Source organism: Myxocyprinus asiaticus, chromosome 35, assembly GCF_019703515.2.
Source record: "Myxocyprinus asiaticus isolate MX2 ecotype Aquarium Trade chromosome 35, UBuf_Myxa_2, whole genome shotgun sequence".
NCBI lineage: Eukaryota > Metazoa > Chordata > Actinopteri > Cypriniformes > Catostomidae > Myxocyprinus > Myxocyprinus asiaticus.
Genome location: NC_059378.1, coordinates 42,636,973 through 42,664,808, shown reverse-complemented (window position 1 = coordinate 42,664,808; position 27,836 = coordinate 42,636,973). Strand labels below are relative to the sequence as shown.

The 27,836-nt window shown below is 38.6% G+C and overlaps 1 protein-coding gene across 3 annotated transcripts; it reads right to left on the bottom strand.

Annotated features, from left to right (window-relative positions):
• Positions 1–1,375: 1,375 nt before the first annotated feature.
• Positions 1,376–27,589, bottom strand: LOC127426487 (atlastin-2-like). Of its 3 annotated transcripts, none has more exons than XM_051673340.1 (14): positions 27,463–27,589; positions 17,562–17,836; positions 14,980–15,114; positions 14,545–14,649; positions 11,590–11,640; positions 10,287–10,343; positions 10,067–10,159; positions 8,213–8,351; positions 6,956–7,083; positions 6,661–6,717; positions 5,297–5,368; positions 4,784–5,215; positions 2,515–2,529; positions 1,376–2,423 (listed from the first exon to the last, which is right to left on the bottom strand). In XM_051673340.1, exons 1-14 carry the CDS (start codon positions 27,536–27,538, stop codon positions 2,313–2,315), a joined length of 1,746 nt encoding a protein of 581 aa, XP_051529300.1. In that variant the 5' UTR covers positions 27,539–27,589; the 3' UTR covers positions 1,376–2,312. The 3 variants fall into 3 exon arrangements, with proteins under 3 accessions (XP_051529300.1, XP_051529302.1, XP_051529301.1); XM_051673342.1 differs by lacking the exon at positions 27,463–27,589 and adding an exon at positions 19,078–19,666; XM_051673341.1 differs by lacking the exon at positions 2,515–2,529 and having other exon boundaries at positions 1,377–2,423.
• Positions 27,590–27,836: the final 247 nt, after the last annotated feature.

Below are 27,836 nucleotides of genomic sequence, written 5' to 3'. Positions count from 1 at the left end.
ATGTCTCCAGAGTCTGAGGATTTTGACTTCTTTGCCATGTTTACCTCAAAGAGCAAATATGTAACTGGGTGTATCAAATCTCACCAGATTATAACACAAAAATAATTTAAAAACTAGCAAAGTGTGCAAAGCTCGTGATTCACGTCTGCTTCTCGCATGATGTCACGTGTCCCCTTGTATTTTTGTCTTAATAAATTATCAATGGAATAATATTTTGTCTGGTTTTCAGAGAAATCTATCAAAATATAGTCGCGTTTATGCTTAAAACCAGAGAAAAAAAAAACATCGATTTGCCAATGTTGTAAGAAAAATACACATCAAAAAAAGTTTGTTTCCGATTCGTCACAAAGGTACGTTAAAACGTCCGTCTACAGTTACTAAAATGGCTATAACTCAAACAGAGTGAGATATCACCAAATTTTAGCCCCTTCTGAAGGTCATCCCGAGGACACATGGGGAAAATGCGCACCTCTGCCTCTTGGTGGCGCTATAATAATGAAAAATCAAAAAATGTCTCTTACTATGCAACCGTTGGTCTGATTTTCAAGCAGTGACTCTATCAGAGGTGCAATTAAAGGACAGTCCCATATCTTAAAAAACATGACCGCCATTGACCAATCAAATTTCAGCAGATTATTTTTGTTTTCTTAGCCATTTGGAAAATAGTTTTCTTTATTATAAATTAAACTAGATGGTTGAATTTCTCTAAAAACAAGATCAAACATCTGGTCATTGTGTTACAAGTAAATTTATCTTGCGTTCTGGTAAAATACTGAAACATTCTCAAAACAAGATAAAAATACTCAGTAAACCCGTACAGAAATCTGACATATGGCCATTTATGAACATATGTATTACACACAAACATTTATAGCTCACACATTTGAGCATATATGTACATATTCAAATTCCACTAATAATGTGTGTGTGTGTGTGTGTGTGTGCATTTATCACTTTGTGGGGACCAAATGTCCCCATAAGGATAGTAAAACCTGAAATGTTTGACATTGTGGGGACAATTGTTGGTCCCCATGAGAAAAACAGCTTAAAAAAAACATACTAAACGATGTTTTATTGAAAATGTAAAAATGCAGAATGTTTTTTGTGAGGGTTAGGTTTAGGGGTAGGGTTAGGTTTAGGGGTAGGGTTAGGGGATAGAATCTATAGTTTGTACAGTATAAAAATCATTATATCTATGGAAAGTCCTCATAATGATAGCTGCACCAACATGAGTGTGTGTATGTGTGTGAGTGTATGTGTGTGTGAGTGTGTGTGTGTGTGTATGTGTGTGTGTGTGTGTGAGAGAGCCATTCATCAGATTTCTGTATGGGAAGAAATTTTTTTGTGTGCAGTGAAAAATAACTTTTTTATATAAATTAACAAGATTAATAAATGCTGTAAAAATATTGTTTATTGTTAGTTCATGACACCGAATGCGTTTACTAATGTTAATACAACCTTAATGTAAAGTGTGTCAATCACTTCAAACACAACGCAGTGACAAACCCAGAGACACCTCAGTTAATATACAGTGATTCATTTTAATCAAATTGAAAAATAAATTAAGGAAATATAAACAAAATGAAACAATTATAAACATTCCTAAGCTTGTCAGCAAAGGTAGAATTGTGATGCTGAGGCAGAAGACTTGATGAAGATATAAAACTGAAGCGTGTGTGTGTGTTTCTTTCCAACATGGACACAATCACAGAAGCATTCCTTAAATAAACACCACAGTGGCCGACACCAAACCGTTGTTCTTCCCGCTACAGACACAAAAGAAAGGTATAGAAAATGTTTCATATACATTAATATCTCATGCCCTATTTGTGAGGAGTTTAAAAAAATCTATCCGCCGGCTCTGGTGTTTGGATGGAATGATTAAAGAAGAGACATGAGAAATCATTGCTTCAGTTCATCTAGCTGTATCAGTAATACTGTTCAATGTCACATGACTCGCTTTCATGTATAAAAATCAAAGTTCAGGGTTCAGAGTTGCACATCCTGCGAGAGGAGCGTTACATCACACAAGCGTGTCGTTTTGAGTGACACATGCTCTGATGGAGTCGAGGACGTTCTCATTCATGTACTGATCAACTAACAGCTTCAACACATAAACAACAGACGAGGAGGAAGAAGACATGAGACGAACAGGAAGAGAGCAGTGTGGAATGCAGGAAGGAAAGAGAGATGAACCCCTCAGAGTGATTGACAGCAGGACAGATGGTCAAAATAACACCTGCATTTACAAACACGCTGCAGAGAGCTTGCGATGCTCCGAGAGGTGACAGTCCTAAAAAGCGAGTTATGGGCTAGTTTCTCTTCTTGATGTTGTTGTTTGAGGACAGTCTCTGTCGCCGGGCGGGCATCAGGGCACCCAGCGCCACTTTACTCCAGGCAACTTCAAACAGTTTGGAAAAGACCTAAAACAAGAGATCAGAGTCAGACTCAGACACACACAGCAGAAATAAAACATGACAGAGGTCAGAGGTCACTATAGAGTTCACATCTCACCTTCCTGGGTGTCCTCTGTTTGAGCAAAGTGAGAAGAAAGTGAGACGTTACAATAAAGGAAGAGACACAGAAGACTCACTGAGAGATAAAAGCAGGTGTTTGATTGGCTTAAAAATGTTTTCATGATATGAAATGATATGATGAAAAACAGGATTATCTTCTGAAATAAAAGACTGATGTTCAGTAATGCGACTGTAACATTCATAACTCAAAACATACTCTCAAGTGGCAATGTTTAAAGCTATGCACTTTCAATGGAAGTCTACGGGGCGAGCTTCTATATAGGCTGAACTGAAATATGTTTCCTCATTTGTAAGTCATTGATAAAAGTATCTGCCAAATCGGGGGGATAGTGCCCTTTAACTGTCTAATCTTGCTAAAGTCACACAAAAAGGTAAAATGCTAGTTGACACAGGGGCCTGGGTAGCTCAACAAGTAAAGACACTGACTATCACACCTGGAGTCGAGAGTTTGAATCCAGGGTGTGCGGAGTGACTCCAGTCAGGTCTCCTAAGCAACCAAATTGGCCCGGTTGCTAGGGAGGGTAGAGTCACATGGGGTAACCTCCTCATGGATGCTATAATGTGGTTCTCGCTCTCGGTGGGGTGTGTGGTGAGTTGTGTGTGGATGCTGTGGAGAATAGCGTGAAGCCTCCACACACGCTACGTCTCCATGGTAACACGCTCAACAAGTCACGTGATAAGATGTGTGGATTGACGGTCTCAGATGCGGAGGCAACTGAGATTCGTCCTCCACCACCCGGATTGAGGTGAGTCACTACGCCACCACGAGGACTTAGAGCGCATTGGGAATTGGGCATTCCAAATTGGGGAGAAAAAAAAAAAAACAAACAAAAAAACTGCTATTTTAATTTCTTTAAAAATGTTTTCTTCAGGTTTATATTTGGGATGCATCAGAATTTCGGCTCCCAGGAATTTTCAGCTGAAAATTACATTAAAATGATGTAAGAGAAAAAAAAGACAAAAATCTTGGCCGAAATTCTGAATTGTGATCTATAGAGAGTGCAATATTTTAGTTGTTCAAGCCTAAATGTTATGGTATTAATGTTTGTTTTCTAAGTTTAATCACTTAAAATCAATATAATAAAAAGTTTATATTATATATATATATATAAAAATGAAATTATATATTAACAATTCATTAGATGGTGTGCTGATTAATTAATCGATTAAATCGCATATATAAATATTTGCTGGAAAGCCCCTTAAAAATAACAATTATTCAATATATAATGATGAAATAATTACAATTATTTTTATATAATTAAATAAATAATTACAAACAATATATATTACAAAACAAATAATATTTAGATAATTAAAATGCATTCCATTATTGTGGCTAATAAAGCATTAAGATAATACAAAAAGTGGCTTTAGAATCCAATATATTGTTTATTTCCATATTATTTAACGTAAGTATATCATTGGCCTTCAGTTCACAGCAAACCATGTTAAAATTGAATTTGTCAATCTGTTTGAAATAGATATATTATAAGGGTTTAAGGACGCGTCAATGTACACCTGCATCAGACGGACGCGTTTGGAGCGTCTCACTTTGGTTGCATCATGTCATAAACATAAAATTTTTAGGTCGCTGTGTCAAGTTAAACGAAGTTTAATACTTAGAAAAACACGTCTTGAGATCCCTGTGTTCTGATTTGCGCTCCATCAAGCTGTATTTGAACGCAAGAACGTGTTCTCATCTTGTGCTGTCTGCTGTCGGTGAGTGTGGTTTGTTCTCTGTACAAGATGTGTGTTGTCTATACAGCTGGAGTTTCACTTACTGCCCCCTGGAGAAAACAGGTGGAACTACAAGCTTCAATTGCTCAGATGGAAGGAATATATCTTACTAAATAATACAGTAAAAACTAATTAATAATTTGAGCTGTAAAGTGTCTAAATGGCCCTTTTTGCAGTGTGACTACATTTACAGGCAGATGAACTTCTGGCTGTGTTAGTCATGTGATTCCTGAAGGATTGTGCTCAATGTAAACGGTCTTCCTGATTTTTATGCCCAGTATGATGCCTGATATTATACATTTACAAACCTTTGATTGTTTTTAAATAAAAATAATATTCAAACCAAGTGAAATTACAGTACATGCTCCGGGTGAAATGAAGCATTAAAACAATGTAACTGTTTTACTGTTTGAACTGGAGACAATAAGGTCAAATTATGGCTTGATAAAAGAATGGTCAAGATAAAATCACATGATGTAAATGTGTAAAGGAGCTGTAACACACACCTGTTCCCACAGCGTTTCTGCCACCTGATCGATGAAGCTGCCCACCTCTCTGAACTCTCCGGAATATTTAACGTACGCCCAGGTGCACAGCGACACCAGCGCCATGCCCATGATCATATTACACATCGCCGCCACAGAGTTTATGCCCACAAAGCCCGTCACCAGAGAGACCATGTACATGATGAACATCACGGCAAAGAGCGTGGCCGGCGTGCGTGCGGCATAGAAAATGTTCTTTCCGTCATTGTGTTTGATGAAGTTTGCGTACACCTCGTCGATCTCGTGCTCAAGCTGCTCCTGATAGCGCCGGCAGAACTCCTCGCCACCCATCTTCTTCACCGCACGGAACTGACGAATGCAATTCTGCTTGAACTCGTTGTGACTGCGCTCCAGATCGGCCGGCGCGATGTACGGTTTATCACCTCCACACACCTGCACACAGGAAGTCGCACACAGTCACACACAGAGTTCATGTTCACATGTGTTTGAGTGCAGTGGTGTGTTCTGGTTTACCTGCTCCATGTTTCTGCAGTAAGTCTCTTTCGCTCCTGCAACAGCTGCAAGATTATTTGCTTCAGCCGTCGCCTGAAGAACATGGAGAAATAAAACTCAATTCAGACACCTGACTGAATGTATGTTTCTCATGATCTTAAAGAACTTTTCATGGAAATACTGTACTTTTTATGGATAGTTTTCATAAGTACACGCATGTGCCCTCTGCTCGAGCACCTCATTCCATTCTGCTGTGCTGATAATTGATCCACGTATCGTTATTCCGCTTGCTCCAAAACATACAGATGACAGAGGACGGCTCATTAATATTCATGGGGAAAGTGCTAACTGATTGGTCAGTGAAACATTGCGATCCCCTGCCATCCTATGTTTCAGAAATGAGCTCGCAGGCCACTTGAAACGAAGTGAATTGACACGTGTGTTATGCGGTGATGTCACTATGAGTGTAAATGTAAGTGTGTGTGTGTGTGTGTGCATGTAAGTGTGTGTGTGTGTGTGTGAGTGTGTGTGTGAGTGTTGTGTGTGTTGTGCGTGTGCGTGTTATGCGTGAGTGTGTGTGTTGTGCGCGTGTGTGTGCGCGTGTGTTGTGCGTGTGTGTGCATGTGTTGTGTGCATTGTGTGTGTGTGTGTGTGTGTGTGTGTTGTGCGTGTTATGCGTGTGAGTGTTGTGTGTGCGTGTGTGTTGTGAGTGTGTGCATTGTGCGTGTGATGTGCATGTGTGTGTGGTCCCTTTCGCAGTGTAGAAAGCGCACAGCTGACTGGGGCTGGCAAGCATTACATTGCATCAAGAATATTAAATGAACCTTGTGAAATTTAACAGCAGCACTACAGAATGCATAAAGTGGATCCATATTTATGTTTTGAATTTCTGACAGAAATACAAGATAAAATATTACATGTAAAAAACTTTTAAAGTTTTAGCAATTGTGTCAACAAGCTATTTACCTTTTTGAGTGACCTTTTGAGGACACACCCCCATACAGTGGCAGCTATTGTTATGTGTAGTTTTTACTCAAACTTAATGAATATTACATACATGAATATTATTTAATTGCTTTAAACATTACAGTTTTGTTACGCTGGGTCTCTGAGGGTTAAAAAAAAAAGAAGCAAAAAATAAATGTGTGTGTGTGTGTGTCAATCATTGTTCACAAACCTGATTTAATACACTTCTTTAAAATCTGTTTGTGTTTTTAATTCTGGTGGTCTAATTGTGCTGCCTACTGTATGGAACAGGCTTAAGAGTCAGGAGTGCACCAATGATGCCTCAAAATGCTGTCTAGGTAGGCAGCTCACTAGAGTTTGAATCCTGTGTAGTGTGTGGAAATGCAAGGCTTTATCAAAGTGATTTACTGGATTCATACCTGTAACATGGATTTGGGATGTGGCAGTTCTTCCCCTTGATAGATCTTCATGTAAGCCTGAGACAGAAAAGCACACACATCAAACCCCACAGATAATCCAGATTCAGCTTTATTTGTGCTCATCTCTCTTACAGTGCATTACAGTTTATTGTATTAGTACATGGTTGGCATTAATCTACCAACTACAGGAAGGGCTGTTGTGTTTGTCCTTCTTATAAATATACTGTCACTTGTTGCAGCCATATTGTCACACAGTTTAAGCACACACACATGAACGTACTGAACTCTGTCTTACTTTGAAATACTGTACAAGATCTCGACATGTGACTTTAGATCCTCCGATCTCTTTCACCACCAGATTCTCTGGAGACAACAGCAGTGGAACCAGATTAACCAGCTCTCGCTTGAACTCCTCATCTATATCTACAAACAAACAACATGAGGAAATAGAAGTTTCATTTATTATGAGGATGGGTAATAAAGCGCTCCTAAATCACCCCGAAGGGTTTATTTTGAGATAATGACCAGCTGACTGTACATTATCACACTGATTACACGGCTACTTAATGAAAAATTAGACATGAAGTTTCTGTTTGAGTGTAAATGATTTGATTATGTGAGAAGAAAGAGTGTGGACTGATACAAGACATGAAACTAGCACAGATATGAAGGAAATCTCTTTATACGTTTCACAGTTTATACAGTAGAGCTCATTAGTCAAGCTCAACCCACAGCACTTGCAGAATAATGTTCATTACCGCAAAAATTATAATAAAAAATGAATACAAAAATTACGTTTCGCATTCTTCGTACATATTGCCACCTAGTGGGCTGGGAGGAGAATTTATAGCAAAAACAAGGACTTAAATATTGATCTGTTTCTCACCCACACCTATCATATCACTTCTGAAGACTTGGATTAAACCACTGGAGTCTTATGGATTACTTTTATGCTGCCTTTATGTGCTTTTTTGAGATTCAAAGTTCTGGTCACCATTCACTTGCATTGTATGGACCAACAGAGCTGAAATATTCTTCTAAAAATCTTCTTTTGTGTTCTGCAGAAGAAAGAAAGTCATACACATCTGGGGTGGCATGAGGGTGAATAAATGATGAGAGAATTTTCATTTTTGGGTGAACTGTCCCTTTAACTGCAGTGCAGAATCTTGCCATTGACCAATCAAGTAATTTACAGAGCAATTTTTTTTATAATAATAATATTAATAAATACCCCAAAAGTAAAAATACACACTCGGGCTGCTGTGTTAATTCGAGTCTTGAGTTCATAAGATTTCTATCATTGAGATGAGATGTTTTATCAGTTTTATCAGTTCAGCATGGAATTCACATCCACAGAGTTCCACAGAAAGTGCCACAAACTCGGCAGAACTCAAACGCCTGTCATTCACACAAATTACCCATCCATTGCGAGCTTCGTTTATGAAATATAACTTGATAATGTTTTCTGCTACCAGAGATGTTCCTCACAATCAGTTCAGAAAACAAACAAAAGCACTGCAGGTTCAGTTCAGCCTGTGAGTGCTGGTCTAACCTCGTAACCTGCCGTCAAAGTGAGGGTTAGTGGCCACTTTCAGGCCGGGGTGAGGCAGCAGGAAGCAGTTGATGCTGGAGAAACATGAGTGAATGTGTTTCCTCACATTCTGAAGTTCTTCATGTTGATTCGGTTTCACCTGAATCAGAACAATTCAACACACGCTACAGTTCATAAGAAGAACGTAACAGCTACATTATATTCATTCATCTAAATCAAAACACATGTATGACATAAATACAGTGCATCCGGAAAGTATTCACAGCGCTTCACTTTTTCCACGTTTTGTTATGTTACAGCCTTATTCCAAAATGGATTAAATTCATTATTTTCCTCAAAATTCTACAAACAATACCCCATAATGGCAACGTGAAAGAAGTTTGTTTGAAATCTTTGCAAATTTATTAAAAATAAAAAACGAAAAAAATCACATGTACATAAGTATTCACAGCCTTTGCTCAATACTTTGTTGAAGCACCTTTGGCACCAATTACAGCCTCAAGTCTTTTTGAGTATGATGCTACAAGCTTGGCACACCTATTTTTGGGCAGTTTCTCCCATTCTTCTTCGCAGGACCTCTCAAGCTCCATCAGGTTGGATGGGGAGCGTCGGTGCACAGCCATTTTCAGATCTCTCCAGAGATGTTCAATCGGGTTCAAGTCTGGGCTCTGGCTGGGCCACTCAAGGACATTCACAGAGTTGTCCCGTAGCCACTCCTTTGTTATCTTGGCTGTGTGCTTAGGGTCGTTGTCCTGTTGGAAGATGAACCTTCACCCCAGTCTGAGGTCCAGAGCGCTCTGGAGCAGGTTTTCATCAAGGATGTCTCTGTACATTGCTGCATTCATCTTTCCCTCAATCCTGACTAGTCTCCCAGTTCCTGCCGCTGAAAAAAATCCCCACAGCATGATGCTGCCACCACCATGCTTCACTGTAGGGATGGTATTGGCCAGGTGATGAGCGGTGCCTGGTTTCCTCCAGACGTGATGCTTGCCATTCAGGCCAAAGAGTTCAATCTTTGTTTCTCATGGTCTGAGAGTCCTTCAGGTGCCTTTTGGCAAACTCCAGGCAGGCTGTCATGTGCCTTTTACTGAGGAGTGGCTTCCGTCTGACCACTACCATACAGGCCTGATTGGTGGAGTGCTGCAGAGATGGTTGTTCTTCTGGAAGGTTCTCCTCTCTCCACAGAGAAATGCTGGAGCTCTGTCAGAGTGACCATCGGGTTCTTGGTCACCTCCCTGACTAAGGCCGGGCGGCCAGCTCTAGGAAGAGTCCTGGTGATTCCAAACTTCTTCCATTTACGAATGATGGAGGCCACTGTGCTCATTGGGACCTTCAATGCTGCAGAAATGTTTCTGTACCCTTCCCCAGATCTGTGCCTCGATACAATCCTGTCTCGGAGGTCCACAGACAATTCCTTGGACTTCATGGCTTGGTTTGTACTCTGACATGCACTGTTAACTGTGGGACCTTATATAGACAGGTGTGTGCCTTTCCAAATCATGTCCAATCAACTGAATTTACCACAGGTGGACTCCAATCAAGTTGTAGAAACATCTCAAGGATGATCAGTGGAAACAGGATGCACCTGAGCTCAATTTTGAGTGTCATGGCAAAGGCTGTGAATACTTATGTACATGTGATTTTTTTCATTTTTTATTTTTAATACATTTGCAAAGATTTCAAACAAACTTCTTTCACGTTGTCATTATGGGGTATTGTTTGTAGAATTTTGAGGAAAATAATGAATTTAATCCATTTTGGAATAAAGCTGTAACATAACAAAATGTGGAAAAAGTGAAGCGCTGTGAATACTTTCCGGATGCACTGTATGTCCTTGTGTGTCATGTGACTCACCTGTAGTCTCTTCTCCAGAAACTGGTTTCCTCCATCCAGACCGTAAGCGTGTTCATACGGGTAACTCCAGTCTCGTATGAGAAACATCAGCGACTGCACACATGAAACACACCGTAACTGTACAACACATCATCATATAAACACAATTCAGTGGCATTACTACTTGCACATGCACACACACACTCACACGCACACGCTCACACACACGCACACACGATACCTGGAATGGTTTCAGGTAGATTTCCTCCATGGCAAGTCTGCCGTACTCTGTGAAAAGCTTCAAAACAAGAAAATAACCCACAATAAATCAATGATACACAATCAATACAGATGACACTTGCTTTCATATTTTTTAACTAATTCTCAATTGTTTTGTTTTGGGATGTTTGGTCGCATCCCCTTTGAAACAAGAAAAACTTTTGCACCCCCATCCCATAATAATAATAATAATAAAAAAATGCTTTTAAAGCATTAACTGCATTTCATTTAAGCTTCATGTCATGAAAAAGTTTTATTTAAAAAAATACAATGAAAAAAATATTGTTTCAGTTTTTTTTGAAAAGTTGCAAAAAACAACTTTTATCACCAGGTCTGCACTGTTCGGTTATTTTTCTGTTCACTGTTTATGTCACATAAATACATTTTAATTAGATCTATATACATATTAAAAGATCCAAAAGAACAGTAAATAAATCACTGCTACTGCCTGCAAGAATAATCTTAATATTTAACACTTCTGTCATCATTTACTCATCGTTCCAAACCAGTATGACTTATTTCTATCCATGAAACACAAGGATGAGGAGACTGTGATTGTCAAGTTCCATAAGCACCATTACAGTCGTCCATATCACTCATGTGCTTTATTTCAAGTCTTCTGAAGCCAGACAATAGCAGTATGTGAGGAAAAGACCAAAATGTAAGTGTTAATTCACTGAAAATCTTCCACCTCACACATTTTAATCTGTCACGCACGCGAGAGCATCTTTGTTAACATAAACGCAGCGAGCGCACCTGACATCTCACAAGGGGAAAAAAGGTGGAGAAGAAATTGCACAGACTGGTTGAGCTGCGGCAAATTTAAAGGGGTGTGAGAGTGATGCTCTCCATCTTTGAGAACCACTGATCTAATGCTATGATATTCACATATTAAAGGTGCTGTAAGACTCTAGCCGTTGAATTAGCCACACCTTTGAACTCCAAAGACACGTGCAGACCGCTGTAATCAGAGAGGGAGCACACTGAGAGCAGAGGGGGTCACCCTGAGCAGGACACCGTACCGGCACTTATACGAGCATATTCGGGCTGCACTGTGATTGACAGGCAGAAAGTGATTGGCTAAACAAAGGATCTGACTGTGGACATCTTTCCCCCCACTGTTTACAGAGTCTAGGTCTGTTACAGAGACAGGTGTGATATTTCATGGCACCTATTACAATTATATCTGACATTTTCTGCATGTTTTTTACAAAAATAAGTGTCCAAACACTGTAAATATACATCACTCTGGTTGTGTGTCTCACCTGAAGATGTTGCAGATCGTCTTCCTGAACGTTTTGGGACAAATTATAAACCTGTGAATAAAACCAGAACGAACACTGAATATTCTGCATACATGATTCTTCAAATGTTACACAGACTAGAGGTCTGCAACCAGACCGAGGGTGCTTTTGGGCCGGGTTCCAGGCAGTTTTTCATGTATGACTTTGGGTTTACACTTAATGAACAAATAAATAGTCCTACACAAGCAGGACCCTATGATTTGTGCGTTGTGGAAAACACGGAGGGAATTGCAGAATCCAGTCATAAAAACGAAGAATTTCACAAAGTTTGACATATCTGGGATGAAATTAATGTATAAATGCATAATTAATCAAATTAAAATCGTGATATGTCCTAGTGTGATGATTAAAACACAAAAGGCTGTGATTTCATTAAACAAATAGTCTATACAGCAGGACTAGTCAACTGGTGGCCCGCCAATCATCTCTATCTGGCACTCTGACTGATTTTGGATAAAACTGCCTTGCAGTCTGAAATACCAGAGCGCTCTCTGCGTAAAACTCATCATTCATAAGTGCGAGCAGAACAGCAATCAGCGTTGAGTTTAACAAGGCTCGCATGTGCAACAGCATTCAGCTGTCATCATCTGTCCGGACCAGAGCGTGTTTAAGCTCTTCTGGCCATAAAACCAAACTGAACTGAAAATACTGCTTTTATTCACTGTTCTTGAAGTGTTAAACGAGTGTGTCTGATCATCTGTTCAGGGTCTGAAGTGCTCAGAAAAACTGACAACATGAAACAGAACCAGTAAATATCTTGATTAGGTTTTATATACAGCTGTGAGTCAGCCCTCTTAATCACCAACAACATCAGCTCAGTTCTCCTTTAGCCAGTGATTATCTGCACAAATATCTGGCTTCTGCACGGTCTAGTAAATACAAAAATGTTTTGGCTCCCGTCAAGTTTTCATCTCGATCATCTGGTCCATACAAGAAAGTAGTTGAAGAGCCCTGCTGTGAGCTGTGAGAAACAGGCCGCTTAAACACTAATCGCATCATTAACATCACATGTGTATTATTGACAAAGAGCAGAGCACTTTATTCACTGTGAAGCACATGCACACTATATATATATATATATATATATATCATTCAATTAATAAAGTGAACTGCTTTTCTGGAGGTGAGAAGTGAAGCCGTCAAAAACATCCGGTTTACCACCAAAATATAAGAAATATATTACTTCTGTATAGTAAAATGTAATATTCAATGTAGTAGTAGTATTAATACTGATGTTAATAATAATATATATCCATAATAATTACATATTTAAGCAATAACTCAAGCAAGAGTTTCATCAATATTGTGCTGCACTGTATTTCACCAAAAACTATAACATAAACAATAACAATAAAACATAAATACAAAAATAAACAGTTTTGGATCGTGTGAGGATCAGTATAGAGCAGAGCTAATATTTCATGGAACAAATAACAACTGCACAAACAATGCCTTGCTGTAGGCTCCTTTAATCAAAATATCCTTGTTCTCTCTGCTGTATTTGGATGTGGTTATTTGATATGGAGACGTGGAGTAATGTATCAGCCTAATTACCGGAGCTTCTCATTTATTTTACTCCCGTGTTAATCGTTCATGTCAGTAATTTTACAGGACCTTCTGCAGGCTACACCTTTACCTATTAAACGCTCAGTAAAAATAACCCGTTATACTTATCCTGTGCGAACTGACATGCTGGTAAAATATTGATTAGGACAATTAGAAAAGGACATATGTACTAATTTTGTGATTTGAGCTGAGTGAATGGGATTGTGTTGAGCCGCACGTTTCGCAACATATTTTCCAAAGGGACAAATCCATTTGCATAATGTGGAAATATTGTCTATATTTTTAATATGTATATTTTAACTGGCTTGCTAATGTAACCTGTTCTGTTGTATTTTGCCAGATATTCAAGTCAATTACTTCTAATAATCTAATAGATACATATGAACATGTTTAATTCTTCATAATTACTCAGCACAGCTTCTGATGGGTCAGTTACACGTGACAGCAGTGTGTAAATGCAGTCGACACACTCATCTCTGTGACTTATACAGACATCACTTATCACATGGTACACCTTACAGACATCCACGGTTGCCTAATAAAATTGAGACGTGCTCCTCACTCAAGTGAAATTCTGACCGCTCTGCTCACACCGGTATAGACGCTCTTCATTTAATAATAATAATTATGCAATGGTATGTAAAACCGTTTTCATTTTGGTAAAATTCAACAAATTCAATTGATTAGACAGTTTTTTAATGATAAAATGTAATCAAACTTTAAAACCTGTAATTCAGCATGTAATTGGAGAAAAAATCAAACGGATTTGCAAAAAGCAAGTCGTTCACACCGAACATGTTTTTGCTTTTGCACTGTTTTTCAGTTTTTGCTCTGTGAACACGCCAGACGGACGTCTTTGTGCCACATCTTGCTGCTTATTCAGCATCACACAGGACCGCCACATTTTTCACACACCACGTTAAGACATTTTAGGTACTGTTATCAAGTTAAAAATAACATCAAGACACCTACATTCTGTTTCACTGTGACATGTCTAGCTTTTTTTTAAGCAACAGGTATCATAAAGATTTGATGTTCTGAAGAAGTTCAGGCTGTAAAGAGGACTCTGTGACTGTCACATGACTCCAGATCGTTCTTCACCCAAAGTTTCAGCACTTAGTATAATTAGACTTTCACAAACGTTGCCTACGCTGCTTATATAAATACAGCACATTGCAACAAATTTACTTGCTTGGAGAACAAACTATAAAGACAGTGAGCGATTTCAGGTCAGGTTCGAGCATTATATATGATGGTATCGATCGGGTCGACTTCGGTCATGGGCGTGGGTCAGGTTCAGGCATCACTTTAAAGCCCGTGCAATTCAGACATGTGTGATGTGTGTGGTACCTGTACAGAGCTGGTCATGGTGCTGAGGGCAAACAGTGTGGCGCAGTCTTTGATGGTGGACTGACTGTCAAACGCTCCCTGTGTGTCCAGTAGCAGCACTGCCACCTGCACACACACACACGAGTTACTGAGTCTGATCTCACACATTAACACTCAATAATCATGAATATTAAACTATGGAGGAGGACTCAACGGTGTAAGAATGATCTAAATCTCAGTTCCATTAAGCCATTTGGAGTTTTTCCTCACACAGTGAACACACACTGGTTTACAGGAGTTTTTTATGGGCTAGACCGACAGAAACAGAAACATACCATCATGTTTTTCATCAGAGTTCAAAGTAACATGTCAGATAAGCTGCTGTTTTATAGTTGTATGGGTGATAAAGACGCTGTGTGTTTTTCTAGTGAGAGGTGTGATGTGGGCTTATTTTACCTTGCTGCCATCAGGTTTCTCCACCACAAACACTTCACTCCAGGCATGAATGCCCGTCGTCTCACGCTCACAGCCGCCACGCCAGGTGAAACCCGTCAACGGCTCATTATCACCTCCCAGCCATAAATCTGAGCTCTGATGAAGGACGACATAAGAAAATAACAATTACAGTGAAGCTTCTGTTCTGATCCACGTGTACTCATCAGACAGACACTTGAATGTAGGAACACTGTTTGGTAAGAGTTCATGTTTTTGGAGTGGTCCTGATTGCATCTGATGATGGTGTGTATAACTGGTGTGAAAGATGTTTTCTGAACACAGATGCACACCAAAGAACCACACTGGAGTAAACGGGGGGCTGGGATTCAGTTCAGACTATACAAACAAGAATGAAAACAGCCTGAATGAAACTTAGTAAAAACACTTGGTAGTCTGTTAATAGGTTGTAACAGTTAAAGGTCAGGCAAGGAGGAGGCGGAACCGGCTGAACAGTCAACATAAACTTTTATGCATAAATTAACTTAAAACAACATAAAACATAAGGACACAGACACACATGCAACGCAGCCGCGTGAGTCTCTCTCTCCCTCGAACCGGCGTCTCCAGCTGCCCTTTATCTCGCTCTCCCGCTGATCAGCTGATTCAGCGCCGGCCGTGCTCCATCACAGCCCGACCACGCCCTCCTCCTCGTCACATAGGTGCACACCAAAGACACACTGTTTTAAACACAACACTGACCGCATTGCAATTGCAGTCATGAGTAACACACATCCAGAGGGTTCAGAGTACGAGGTCAGTTTAAAGCTCCTGTAGACCAGCAATTTCCAGACAAAACTGAACAAAACTCTCAAGAGCCAAACAAACGACTCCTTTCAGCTTAACACAAACTCACAGTGTTTCAGTTAAATCACAGTAAAGCGGCTGAAACAGATTAAACATGATTCAAGGAGTCACAGGAGCTGCTGATCTATGAGAGTTCACAAGAATGTGTAAAAATCAACAAGACCATTTCAGCATCAAAAACACATGATTTTAACGACGATGTCGAGTCAGAGAAATCTGCTTTTCACTTCATGTTTGTGACCTCATAGTCGTTTAATCAGTCTCAGATCTCCTCTCAACATCAGCAGAAATAGTTCCTCCCAAGACACTTGCATATCAAAATGAGGTCAGTGAGAGGAAGATCATGTGATGAGGAGGCGGCCCGTAACTGAACGTCAGAATCAGACTCCTGCTTTCAATGTTGTAATGAGCAGAACCCTAGCACAGCTCATACTGCAGTGTATGTATACGGTTTTCCAAGAATAGCTTCAAGGGCTGAGCAAGCGCTCATTCATTAGAGGAGCAGTGTTTGTGTGATTCCCTGCATGCTGCAAAAAACATCGGCCCTGATTCTAGGCACGATCGGCCGATCGCAGACTTAAGACGAAGATTGGCCAGTTTAGATCGGAGGCCGATCGATCGGTGCACCCGTTTGGATGACTTTCACCACAGGTTGCAGTGATCTGAATCCTAATACAATTGGTTTAGCGTTCCATGGTGCTGGACAACGTACTACATCATTTCCGATAAAGTTATCTGTTCCAGGAAAGCTAACGTGTCTGTAGCCAGATAGCACATTGTGCTTCATGTGGATTATCTAACGATCTATGTATCTGATTACCTTGTGTGTGAGCTCGTTTGAAAGATAATCACCTCCTCATGGTATGCAATATTTTATGTTCCGTTTACAAGCAAAAACGCAGCATACAAGCAATAGTCAAAGACATATACTTAGCTATTACTCACTATATTTTTGTGTGTGTGTAAAACAAATAGGATGGTTGTATTCTACTCTTTGAGGAGAGCTTTCCAAAGATTTGTCTGCAAATTTCAAAGCACTTGTTTTGTTTTGGTCATAATGTCTACATGCATTACAAAGTAGAGCTTCTAAACTTTCAAACGATACCTATTTTGTGTTGGTCAAAACTGTAGTTATTAATATATTGATGATTATTTTTTTCTCGGCAGGCCCATCTGAGCTTAAAGGGTTAAGACACCTAGTTTTAGCCAAATTCTAAAGTAGCATCACATTTCATTTGTGAAGGCAATCCCATAATGCACTGCACCAAACTCAGTGAAAAAGTTAATCCGAGATGATGGAAAAATCTGAGAAATGTTAATAATAAATACATTTCAAGTTGCTGCCTATGTAAAATGTCCCAAATTAGTCACACTAGTTAAGATTAGGAGCGCATAGATCTGATCTAAATCAGCATACCTTTGTCTTAAATCTGTGATCGGCGACCGGCTGATTGGGCATGGATTCATTTGCATGATGCACAGAATCACAAATACACTACTACTCTAATGGATGAGCACTTGCTCAGCCCTCGAAGCATGACACTGTGGCCACTGCAGGGTGAGTAACTGGCAATTCTAAACGTTCTTGAATTTTAACTTTTAGCCATGCTGTGATTCAGATGAATATGCTGGTTTGTTTTAAGGGAGCTCAGTACATTTTGGAGCAGAGCACTTAAGATGATATAGGCAGATCCAAGTAGCTGCTAACAGCTTGCTGATATGATGTTGTGTTTTCTCACCTGGTGGTACATGTATCGGAGCATGAAGTCCAGCAGGAATGATTTGCCCTTGCGGAACGCTCCAGCAACAGACACCACCACCACATTGAGATCTCTCACATGATCCTGCAGGAGGATTCGCTCCAGAGCATCTTCATCCAGATTAAACTCGTGATTATCCTCGTCTGCAATGACGATCTGGACTGGCCCAGACATCTCCACTTCCTCCAGCACCAGCTCCTCATCCAGATCATCTGAAGTCATCTTACGCTGGACATTCTCCACACCAGACACACCTGCAGACACACAATTACAGTTCTGAACATCAAAACATTTCACACAGATCAAAGTCTGGTAACGACTAAACAATAAGCATGCCATAATGAAGCCTTATTTATACAGTAATTTTGGGTGGTAGGAACCTTGCAGTCCAATTGGTTAGAAGGTGGCCACAACTTGTGCCAGCTCTGTATGGAGATGATTACATGGAGTTCACACAGAACTCATTCTTGTGTTCAAAAACAGGTAGATGAAGTACAACTAAACAGGTCAGAACGCAAGGTCTTGACACAAGTTTTGTGACCAGAGCATGAATGCTGTGTGCATTTTTCATTCCCTTTTTGATTAGGAAATTAATTAAGAGATGTCCACACACTTTTGGCCATATAATATAGAGCAGCTGTGCTGAATGCAACACCTCTCAGAATCAAAAGAGCTTTATGTAAAATATACTATAAAAAGAAAGGTTCATTTGGACACCTTGTAAAGGGTCCAATAGGAAGATCCTTGTCTGCAAGCTCCCTCTACCTAGAGCAGTGACATCACTCCTGTGGGTTTGCTATGAATACACACTAGCCCATGTCACGTCATTTGATGAAAACTGACACAGCATTTACACAGTATCTACAGGTACTAGTGCAGGTGTTTTAGCTGCTTACGAGAGAGTTTCAGTGCTCTTGACAATCACACTTCTTCACAGTTACAGCTACATTTAAATACAGGAGTGAACCCCATAAATGATCATTTCTTATGAGTACTAAATACAGAATCACTCCAATAAAGCGTAACATTCCAGTTCTGGAAGTTAAAATCCTATTCGGTTTTTCCATCTGTGAATTGATTGATAAAATACAGACCTACTGTGAGCTCTGAGGTTGTTAATCGATGGTGTATGCTTCTGTTAAAAACATCAGTTCATGTTATTTCAACTTTTTTAATAGTGGAATTCCTGGTGAAGAACTACACTACCCATAATCCTGAAGAGAAATCCACCAATCAGAGAATCACGTCAAAAGAGCTCCACCTACTCCAATGATGACGCAATCGAGTATTTATACAGTATATCTGAATATTTTTCAATACAAGTGAAATATTTTGCTTCTATATAGTTTTATATATTTTAATTCGATGACATCATGTGCAATGCATCATGGGATTGTAGTTCATTTTCCCATTGTTAAGTACACAGTCTTGTTTCTTTGTTGATTTACAAATACTTTTTTGGCTTCAAATCAAAGTTTATAATGTTGTGATTCACCTCAGAGCTGATTGGTTTGATTCATGGCACACAACTCTTTTAGGAAATCCCTTTGGAAAAAATGAATGGCAAAATACTTCCGGAACCAAGATGGCAGAAAAAGTCGGCAGGCACTGTTGTGCTTCATTCAGTGATCACCATAGCAACACTGACTACGTTTACATGGACACCAGAAAGCGCTGTATTGTGGGAAAGCAGCGTTCCCGTTTACATGCACTGTACGAGCGGTATACTCTTCACTCCCATATACATACGGCTCGGTCAGTAAGCAGCTTTCTCCTCGCGACACTTGTGTAAATAACAAACATGGGATCTGAGGAAGACTTCACTATTTTATTCTCTGTTGCGTCGCTTTATTTTTCCGATATTCCAGAGTTGGTGCTATGGCTGGGTATTGATAAAGATTTCCCAATTCGATTCCGATTCAGTATCGATTCATTTGGGTATATTTCAGTTATAATGTCCCTTTTGCTTACATAAATAAATTCTCTCAGATAATGCTGTGAATTATACAGGGGACCTTCGAACTAGGTATGTTATGAAAATATAAATGTTATTAATGATATTTTATTAAGCTTTCATCATTTTGCTCACATTTTAGCTTTTTAAAAAAGAACAAATTAATGTATTTAATAAATAAATATGATATTATACTGCACATATTATATTTTGTGCATGTTCATTGTTTACAGGTATTTACATTGATTTGTAAAACACATGAATAAAAGCGGTACTGTCTCTTTAAGAAAACTGGCATTTCTGTAAATGAGCGCATATTAATGAGAGTGGACTCAAATGGCTTCGTTACCTCATCCGTTGTATGTTGGATTAGAATTAAGTGTTTTTTCTTTTTTTTCTGATTGTAAAGAACAAAAAGATACATTAAAAGAGACATTATTCAATGACAAATGGATTGTGTGGATCTCGTCTTTGGACACACATTACAGGGAATCAAACCAAACTTTTACTCTCAACACACAGTGAAAGATCTCGCTGCTGAACTTCTTCATCACTATACTACTCAATCACCGGTGAGGGAAATCTCAACATTTATCAGCCAGTGGACAATCACAGACATTTAGAAGTCACATCGTGTGAAATTTGGTCTCATATGGGAGTGATATTCTCTCATTGTAGTGGAGGGATGCGCATAGAGTAAAAGATCAATCCATGGCTTTTGAGAATCGATATCGAATTGACCAAATAAAAAATTTAAAAATAAGTGGGGTTTTCCCTCTTTCTTAAAACTCCAGGATTCGCCCAATGAGAGCATATACGGGAACTTGAGGGACCATCGATATTTTACATTGGTGTGTAAAGTGTATAGTTTATAGTGTATATTTTTTTCCCACTGTACTCTTAGATACACTATATGGCCAAATGTTTGTGGACACCATATGTGCTTGATGAGCATTTAATTTCAAAACCATAGGTTTCAAAATATCCCCCTTTGCTGTAATAACAGCTTCCACTCTTTTGGGAAGGCTTTCCACTATACTGTATGTAGTAACATGGCTGCAGGGATTTGCTCTCATTCAGACACAAGGCTATCAGTGAGGTCAGGAACTGATGTTGGTCGATGGAGCCTGACTTACAGTTGCTGTTCCACTTCACCCTAAAAGTGATCAGTGGGGTTCAGGTCTGGGCTTTGTGCAGGCCAGACACAGTAAACCATTTCTTTATGGACCTCACTTTGTTCACAGGGGCATTGTCATGCTGGAACAGAAAAGGGCTATCCCCAAACAGTTGCCACAAATTTGGAAGCACACAAAGCTCAAGCCATTATATAAAGAAACATTAAGATTTTTCTTTACTGGATTTACTGGAGTAACCAAATTCGTTAATTAGAAGGGGGTGTCCACAAACTTTTGGCCATATAGTGTAAGCTGAATTATTTTCACTGTGTTGACTTGTTGTTGAGCTCCATCCTATGGCGTTTGTTCTGCAGTCTGTTCACACACATGTACACTCCTCAAAAACCTGTTAGAACGCCACTTATGTGTTTACATGACCACATACAGTAAGACGCGTTCTCTGGAAGAAACCTGGATGCGTTAAACCTCTTTCTCTTAATCCCTTAAACAGCATGAGGAAATCGTCATTCTTGTTTACATGACGTTTCAGAACGCCGTGTACTGCAAAAACCCCGGAATAAACCGTTTTATTAAGTGCATGTAAATGTGGTCATTACGGTGTCTCGCGGCTGTAAACAAAAACCACGAATGCTGGCAGTTTAACCCATTCGCCGTTTACCATTTCTGACCAAAGCAATATTAGCGGCCGGAGACATATCCTCTATCATATCGTTCTGAATCCTTCAGAAGTGGAGTGGCGGGGGTCTGGGTATCTCAGCGAGAACTGATGCTGACTATCACCTCTAGAGTCACGAGTTCGAATCCAGGGTGTGCTGAGTAACTCCAGCCAGGTCTCCTAAGCAACCAAATTGGCCCGGTTGCTAGGGAGGGTAGAGTCACATGGGGTAACCTCCTCGTGGTCGTGATTAGTGGTTCTCGCTCTCAATGGGGCGTGTGGTAAGTTGTGCGTGGATCGTGGAGAGTAGCATGAGCCTCCACATGCTGTGAGTCTCCGCGGTGTCATGCACAACGAGTCACGTGATAAGATGCGCGGATTGACGGTCTCAGAAGCGGAGACAACTGAGACTTGTCCTCCACCACCCGGATTGAGGTGAGTAACCGCGCCACCACGAGGACCTACTAAGTAGTGGGAATTGGGCATTCCAAATTGGGAGAAAAGGGGATAAAATTAATACAAAATAAATAAATAAAAAGAAGTGGAGTGGCAACTGTATTCAGCAGTAGTGTAAATGTTTAACATGATCCATTATTTACAATGGTAAACTCACACTACACATGAGACACTGAGGAAGTCTGGGTGGAGGAGGTGTGTGTGGTTGAGAGTCAGAAAGAAACAACAAACAGCAGAGACACCGAGAGAAAGGAGGAAGAGAGATGATACTGAGGGTAAAAGTCACAATATTTCCCAAAGGAGCTTCACTATCACAGTATCATCCATTTGTCCTCAGAAGAGAGTGAATCTGTAAATGCACTGACCCACATTACACCATCTCATACGGAGAATACGGAGCCCTGTGGAGATTTGAAAGAAAACACAGCTCACAGTTCAGATGCACTGAAAGCAGGTCAGATAAATAAGCACAAACTCCAAAACTGGCATTTCTCTGTACTGTCAGCGCCGCTTCTATGAGTCGTGTGAAGTGACCCGATCTAAGGGGGAGACATTGAAACTGCTCACAGCTGATTTGCTCATCCCTCGCGATCGCTCGCAGCAGCTTGAGCTGAAAACCTGATGGCTCATGACGTATTTAGTGCTGCAACCACTAATCGATAAAATTGATAATTATCGCTAATGAAAATCATTGACAACAAACTTTAATTTGGATTAGTTGGATGTGTGCGGCGAGCACGGAGAAGCTCCGTCAGTGACGTCACTTAGCAGCAGTGAAAAATTCATTTCATGATGAAACTCGTTTGAAAATTGACCACAGGTTGCAGACAAATTGAAGTGAAAAAAAAAACACGACGAGATGTCCAGCACATGAGAGCACTTTATAAACACTTCAAAGAAGATAATAATAAGCATACAGTTTAATGTGAAGTGAATGCTGCGTCAGGTGATTGTGCTGTTTGATGTGCTTAAGACTTGTTCCTTTCCAGCTCGTAACTTTTTTTTAATGTTTTATAATGTATACATATTATGATTTCAAAATCAGGCACGTATTTCCATTTCGCAAAACTGTCTTTACCACAAGCAAGCCTCTGTTAAACTTCACTGAGGAAGCGAGCATGGGTCAATCAAACCAATCGCAATGGCATTTCACAATAACCTAAGGTATGGCCAAAAACACTTGGTTAAACAAAAAACAAACAAAAATTCTTCCCAAGAAGTTGTCAGCAGAGCGAGTCGAAGAGCAGCGCACACCCCGTTAAAACAGACGAATATAACGATAACAATCAATCTTCGCTTTTAAAGGGATCTCTACGTGGAAAATTGATTATTTTTACACAGTCAATGCTTTGTTCATCATAAGATCGTTTTCAATGTTTCATTTACACAAATTCATCTGTGAGTCCAGGTGCAAGCTCAATGAAGACATATCTATAATACAGGTCGACCGATAGTGAATTTTGCCAATAAGATAACTAAGGTGGTGGAAAAGGCTGATAACTGATTAATCGGAAGATACATTTTTAAAAACTATTTAAAGAATGATCAAAGATTTCTTAGTGTTTTCTTACTATGACGGGCACAGACATAGAGGCTGCAAGAGTACAAAATCAATACAATTCCAAAAGAAGTTTATTGTGTAACAAATATTCCAGTAATAATCAAGAAAATTAAGATTTTGTGAATAACATGGGACTTTTAATTATAAAGAAGCCCAAAATACACCAGGGAATTTTATTTTAAAAATGAAAGAGACTTGGATCTCTTATAATGCTTTTTATGTAAGTATTTAAGAAATTAAGCTTTTTATAGCCTATATATTTCACCATATGAGGTTTATTGATGAGGAATAAAAACTAAATAAAAACAAAACATCAGAAACTATCGGCAAAGATTTTGCCAATAACCGATAGTTCCAAAAAGCAACTATCGGCACTGATCAATCTGTAAAATATACCGATAAAATATACCGATATATTGGTCAACCTCTAATCTAAATATATATATGTTTACCATGTTGGCAGTAGGCCAATTGCAAGTGCACAATATAATAAATTAAACTTCCCAATTCCCTCCGAATTTAATTTGTAATTCAGTCATGAGGCCACTTTGTACCAACAATGTGGTCTGCTCACAATTATGTGTAATTTATTTGTGTCAAATATTAAGTAATTTATTGATTTATGCTACTGAATTATTTTATCAAACATTTTATTTATCTATTGAATGCCTTAAAACGCTATATTATGTATTAGATGAAAAATAGGCCTATGTAGGTTGGTTGATATAAGTACACCTATATAATTATATTCTATTTAAATATAAATATAAATTAAAATGTAAGTATCACAGTCACATTTTTTTACATCTGCATAAAGTGTAAGACATTAACTGTATCGTTTGAGGTGTAATTTCACAATTGTCCTGCAGGTGTCTGCATAAGTCAGACATACCCTTACTCCAGAATAACACTAGATCTACGATCTTTTAAGTACTACTAAAGTTACGATGCCTTTGGGAAACAGCCCATAATTCTAAGATGATTCATAGGGTCGTTACTATGATATACTTGGGTTTACGATGCTTTTGGGAAACGAGGCCGACACAAACTGAAGTGACCAGCAAACTGAATCTTAATGAGGCATATATTTTCCTGGTTTTGTCTGCATGCTAGGGTACGACAGCTGCCATCCTCTACCATACGTTAATACCACCCCTGAACCCAGTGACATTATACTGCAGACAGCTCAACCCATATGTGGAAAGCTCAGTGAGGTAAGGAAAAGGCATGTCTACCAGAATATCACAAGCTGGGTTTCCATCCATGTATTTTTATGCAAACTTTGGGATATTGCCAAAAAATTCTGGATGGAAACACCAATAGTGCTAAAAATTTTACATTTCTAAATTTCGCTCTAAATTTTGGAAATGCGAATAAAAAAACATATATAGGCGTTAAGGATTTTTAGATCATTTTAAATGGAAAACAAGACAAAAACTTGGCAACAAAAATAGGATTATTATTTTTTATTTTTTGCGGTGAATTTTTTACTGAATTAAACTTCCTTGTAATTCAGTGAATGTCATGTAGAGGTATTTTTAAAAGATGATTTTGTCCTTTTTATTATGATATATCTACATACCAAATAAATAAATAAACGGACATGAAATAAAGAGAAGAGAGTGTGCAGTGAATGTGGTTGAGAATAAATACAAAAAAAGGAAATGACAAAGAACCAAATCAATTAACGTTGTTTCCTGTTTCTCTTCCACCCTACAATCTCATTTTCCACACAGAGTTCAGAGGAGATAAAACTTATGGACAGAATTCAGTAGAATAGAATGAGTTTAAAGAAACCAGACTGTCATTGTTCAAATTAAATAATAAGACCATAAAGATCATAATGATCATGTGAGCCGCTGAAACAAATAAATCTCAGTTTTATAAAATCACAGTTGTAATCACAAACTGCTCAGATTGCTGAGGGTAGGTGAATTTTTTTGCTTTATTGATTTTGCTTTAAAAAAAATTATTCATTTATTGAAACATGTAAAACATAAACAAAAGACATTTCTAAATTCAAATTGCACTTTGAACGAAAAAAGCAATTAAAATAACGAAGTGATTAAAAAATCTGGACCCAAATTAAATTAGGTGGCCTTAACTACTATGTACTTAATCGTTTGATACAATGTACTTATTATATACATACATGTTGTTGCATTGTAATTACATTTATAGTTACACTGTTAGCTTTACCCCTAAACCAACCCATACCCCAAAACCTAACCCCTAATACTAATCCTGACCATAAACCAACCCATAACCTAACCCTAACCCCAAAACCTAACTCTTACCCCTAATCCTGACCCTAAACCAACACTTACTCCTAAACCTAACTCTAACCCTTAATCCTAACCCTTAGTCTTGTATGTATTTAATGTTAGTGTATAGTAGTTAAGGCCGCTTAATATAAAGTGTGACCAAAAATCTTATTTAACCACTTTCCCAAATCCAAACATTCACTGACAGCCGCATTTGCCATCACACAAGTATATGTCAATGACACCAGGTGGAAAATTACTAATATTCTACAGATTAAGAACTAAAGACAATTATAAATGTAAAGACAATAATAATCAAAATAAATAAGCCTAATAAATTCCCTTGTGTTATATAAAATAATGCTGCCAAATGTGTGTTCTTATCGAATATGTTTGTAATGCGTTGATAATACAGTTAATGCTGCCTAAAGAAAATAAAACTCAATTTTAGTTTCAAGGTGAACGTGTCTTGTATTATTTTATGATTTAATCACTTTTGTCTTTGTTTCTTTAATACAAGATTTATATATCTGCAGAGTTGCGTTCACAATGCATGATAACCGCGTGGAAATAAAGCGAATTAAACTCACAGCACCTCCTGAGATGGTCTGAGATCATTTGCAGCATTCTTATAGATGACATTATTCTTGCAAACAGTTTTCAGACTAATGAAACAGAGAAAAAAAGAGTGATAACTCTTTACATGTGCTTGTTCAACGAGACAGACTCGTGCTGCACGCTTTCTTTTGTCTGTTCTTAAAAATATAATAAAGTGTGTTTCTTCAAGCGTGTCTTTGTGACTAACAGCATTTCTTGTCATGTGTCACTCTGAGATGTCTTACAGGTCGACCGTCTGTTGCGGGTATATGAGCAAAATTACCCGTGCATGAAATACATTTGGACGAGGAGCTGGCGGTTTCAGCCTCGTCACATTTGGCGGGTGGCGGGTGCTATATCACACCCTGATCACCGTTTCCAGATCCACGGTTTTGCCATTTCCCGATATTGTCAATCATCATCTGTTCGCAATCGGCATCGAGGTCTTGTAAGATATTGTTGATATATGATATCATCATACTATCGCCCAGCCATAATATATATATATATATATATATATATATATATATATATATATATATATACACATACACCTTTTATATATACTAAACAATCACTAAACCATTCTCCTGAGAAACTCTTATACAACTGTCAAATATACTGTTATCTAATATCACATCAACCTCCTATATTATTTTACTATATATATATATATATATATATATAAAACTTTATAAGCTATAAACCTTTTAAATATACAAACAATAAACTGCTGGTAAATCAGTGTGTGTGTGTGATATATATATGTATATATATATATATATATATATATATATATGATTTAAAATGAGATATTAACGTATTTTGAGATTAAACCAGATATAATTGAATATACTATTCTGTGAAATGTTTAACATAACTGTACATAATTCAAATCCAAACTAATACACATATGTGATTCAGGATAATTATATCAGAGAAATTATGAGTTTATTTATATTGTTTGTACATTAATTTAATGTTCTGAAGACACTGAAGTAGAGAATTAAATGCAAACACACTGTTATATATCTGTAATAAACATCAATACACTGACATCAGCCCTGAGGAGATTTCTCATATTTACACAATCTAAAGATATTTATTTATTAATGTGATTATGTGTTTATTCATTTTACCGCAGCGCGTTCACTGGCCTGCACGCGCCTCCCGCCGCTCGCGCTCCGCTGCCGTTAAACGCACGCTCTCCGTTTCATCACACACACACACACGCGTTATTATCCTTCGCGTTTTTACCTTCGGTGTATTCGGTGTTTGTGCAGTTCTGTCCGGTGTGATTCCGGTGCTTAAACCTGCTGCTCTCCTCCGCCATCTTGACCCCCGTTCAAAATAATCGCACGCGCGTGACGTCACGAGCGCCGTTACACTCTCTTATGACGGCCGCGCGCAGCGCGCTCCCCTTGCAGCGACGCGCGTTCATGATTCATAGGTGTGTTTATCACCAGCTGTTTTACACAGTCAGATCAGAGATTAATATGAATAATAAATTATTAAAATGTATGGACAAAAGATCATCTCATATGTGCCTGAACTCTATTACAGAATTTAATAATGAATGATGTTTTTAAAGATTCATTTACTAGATTAAAGTAGCTTTTAATTTAGTCAGA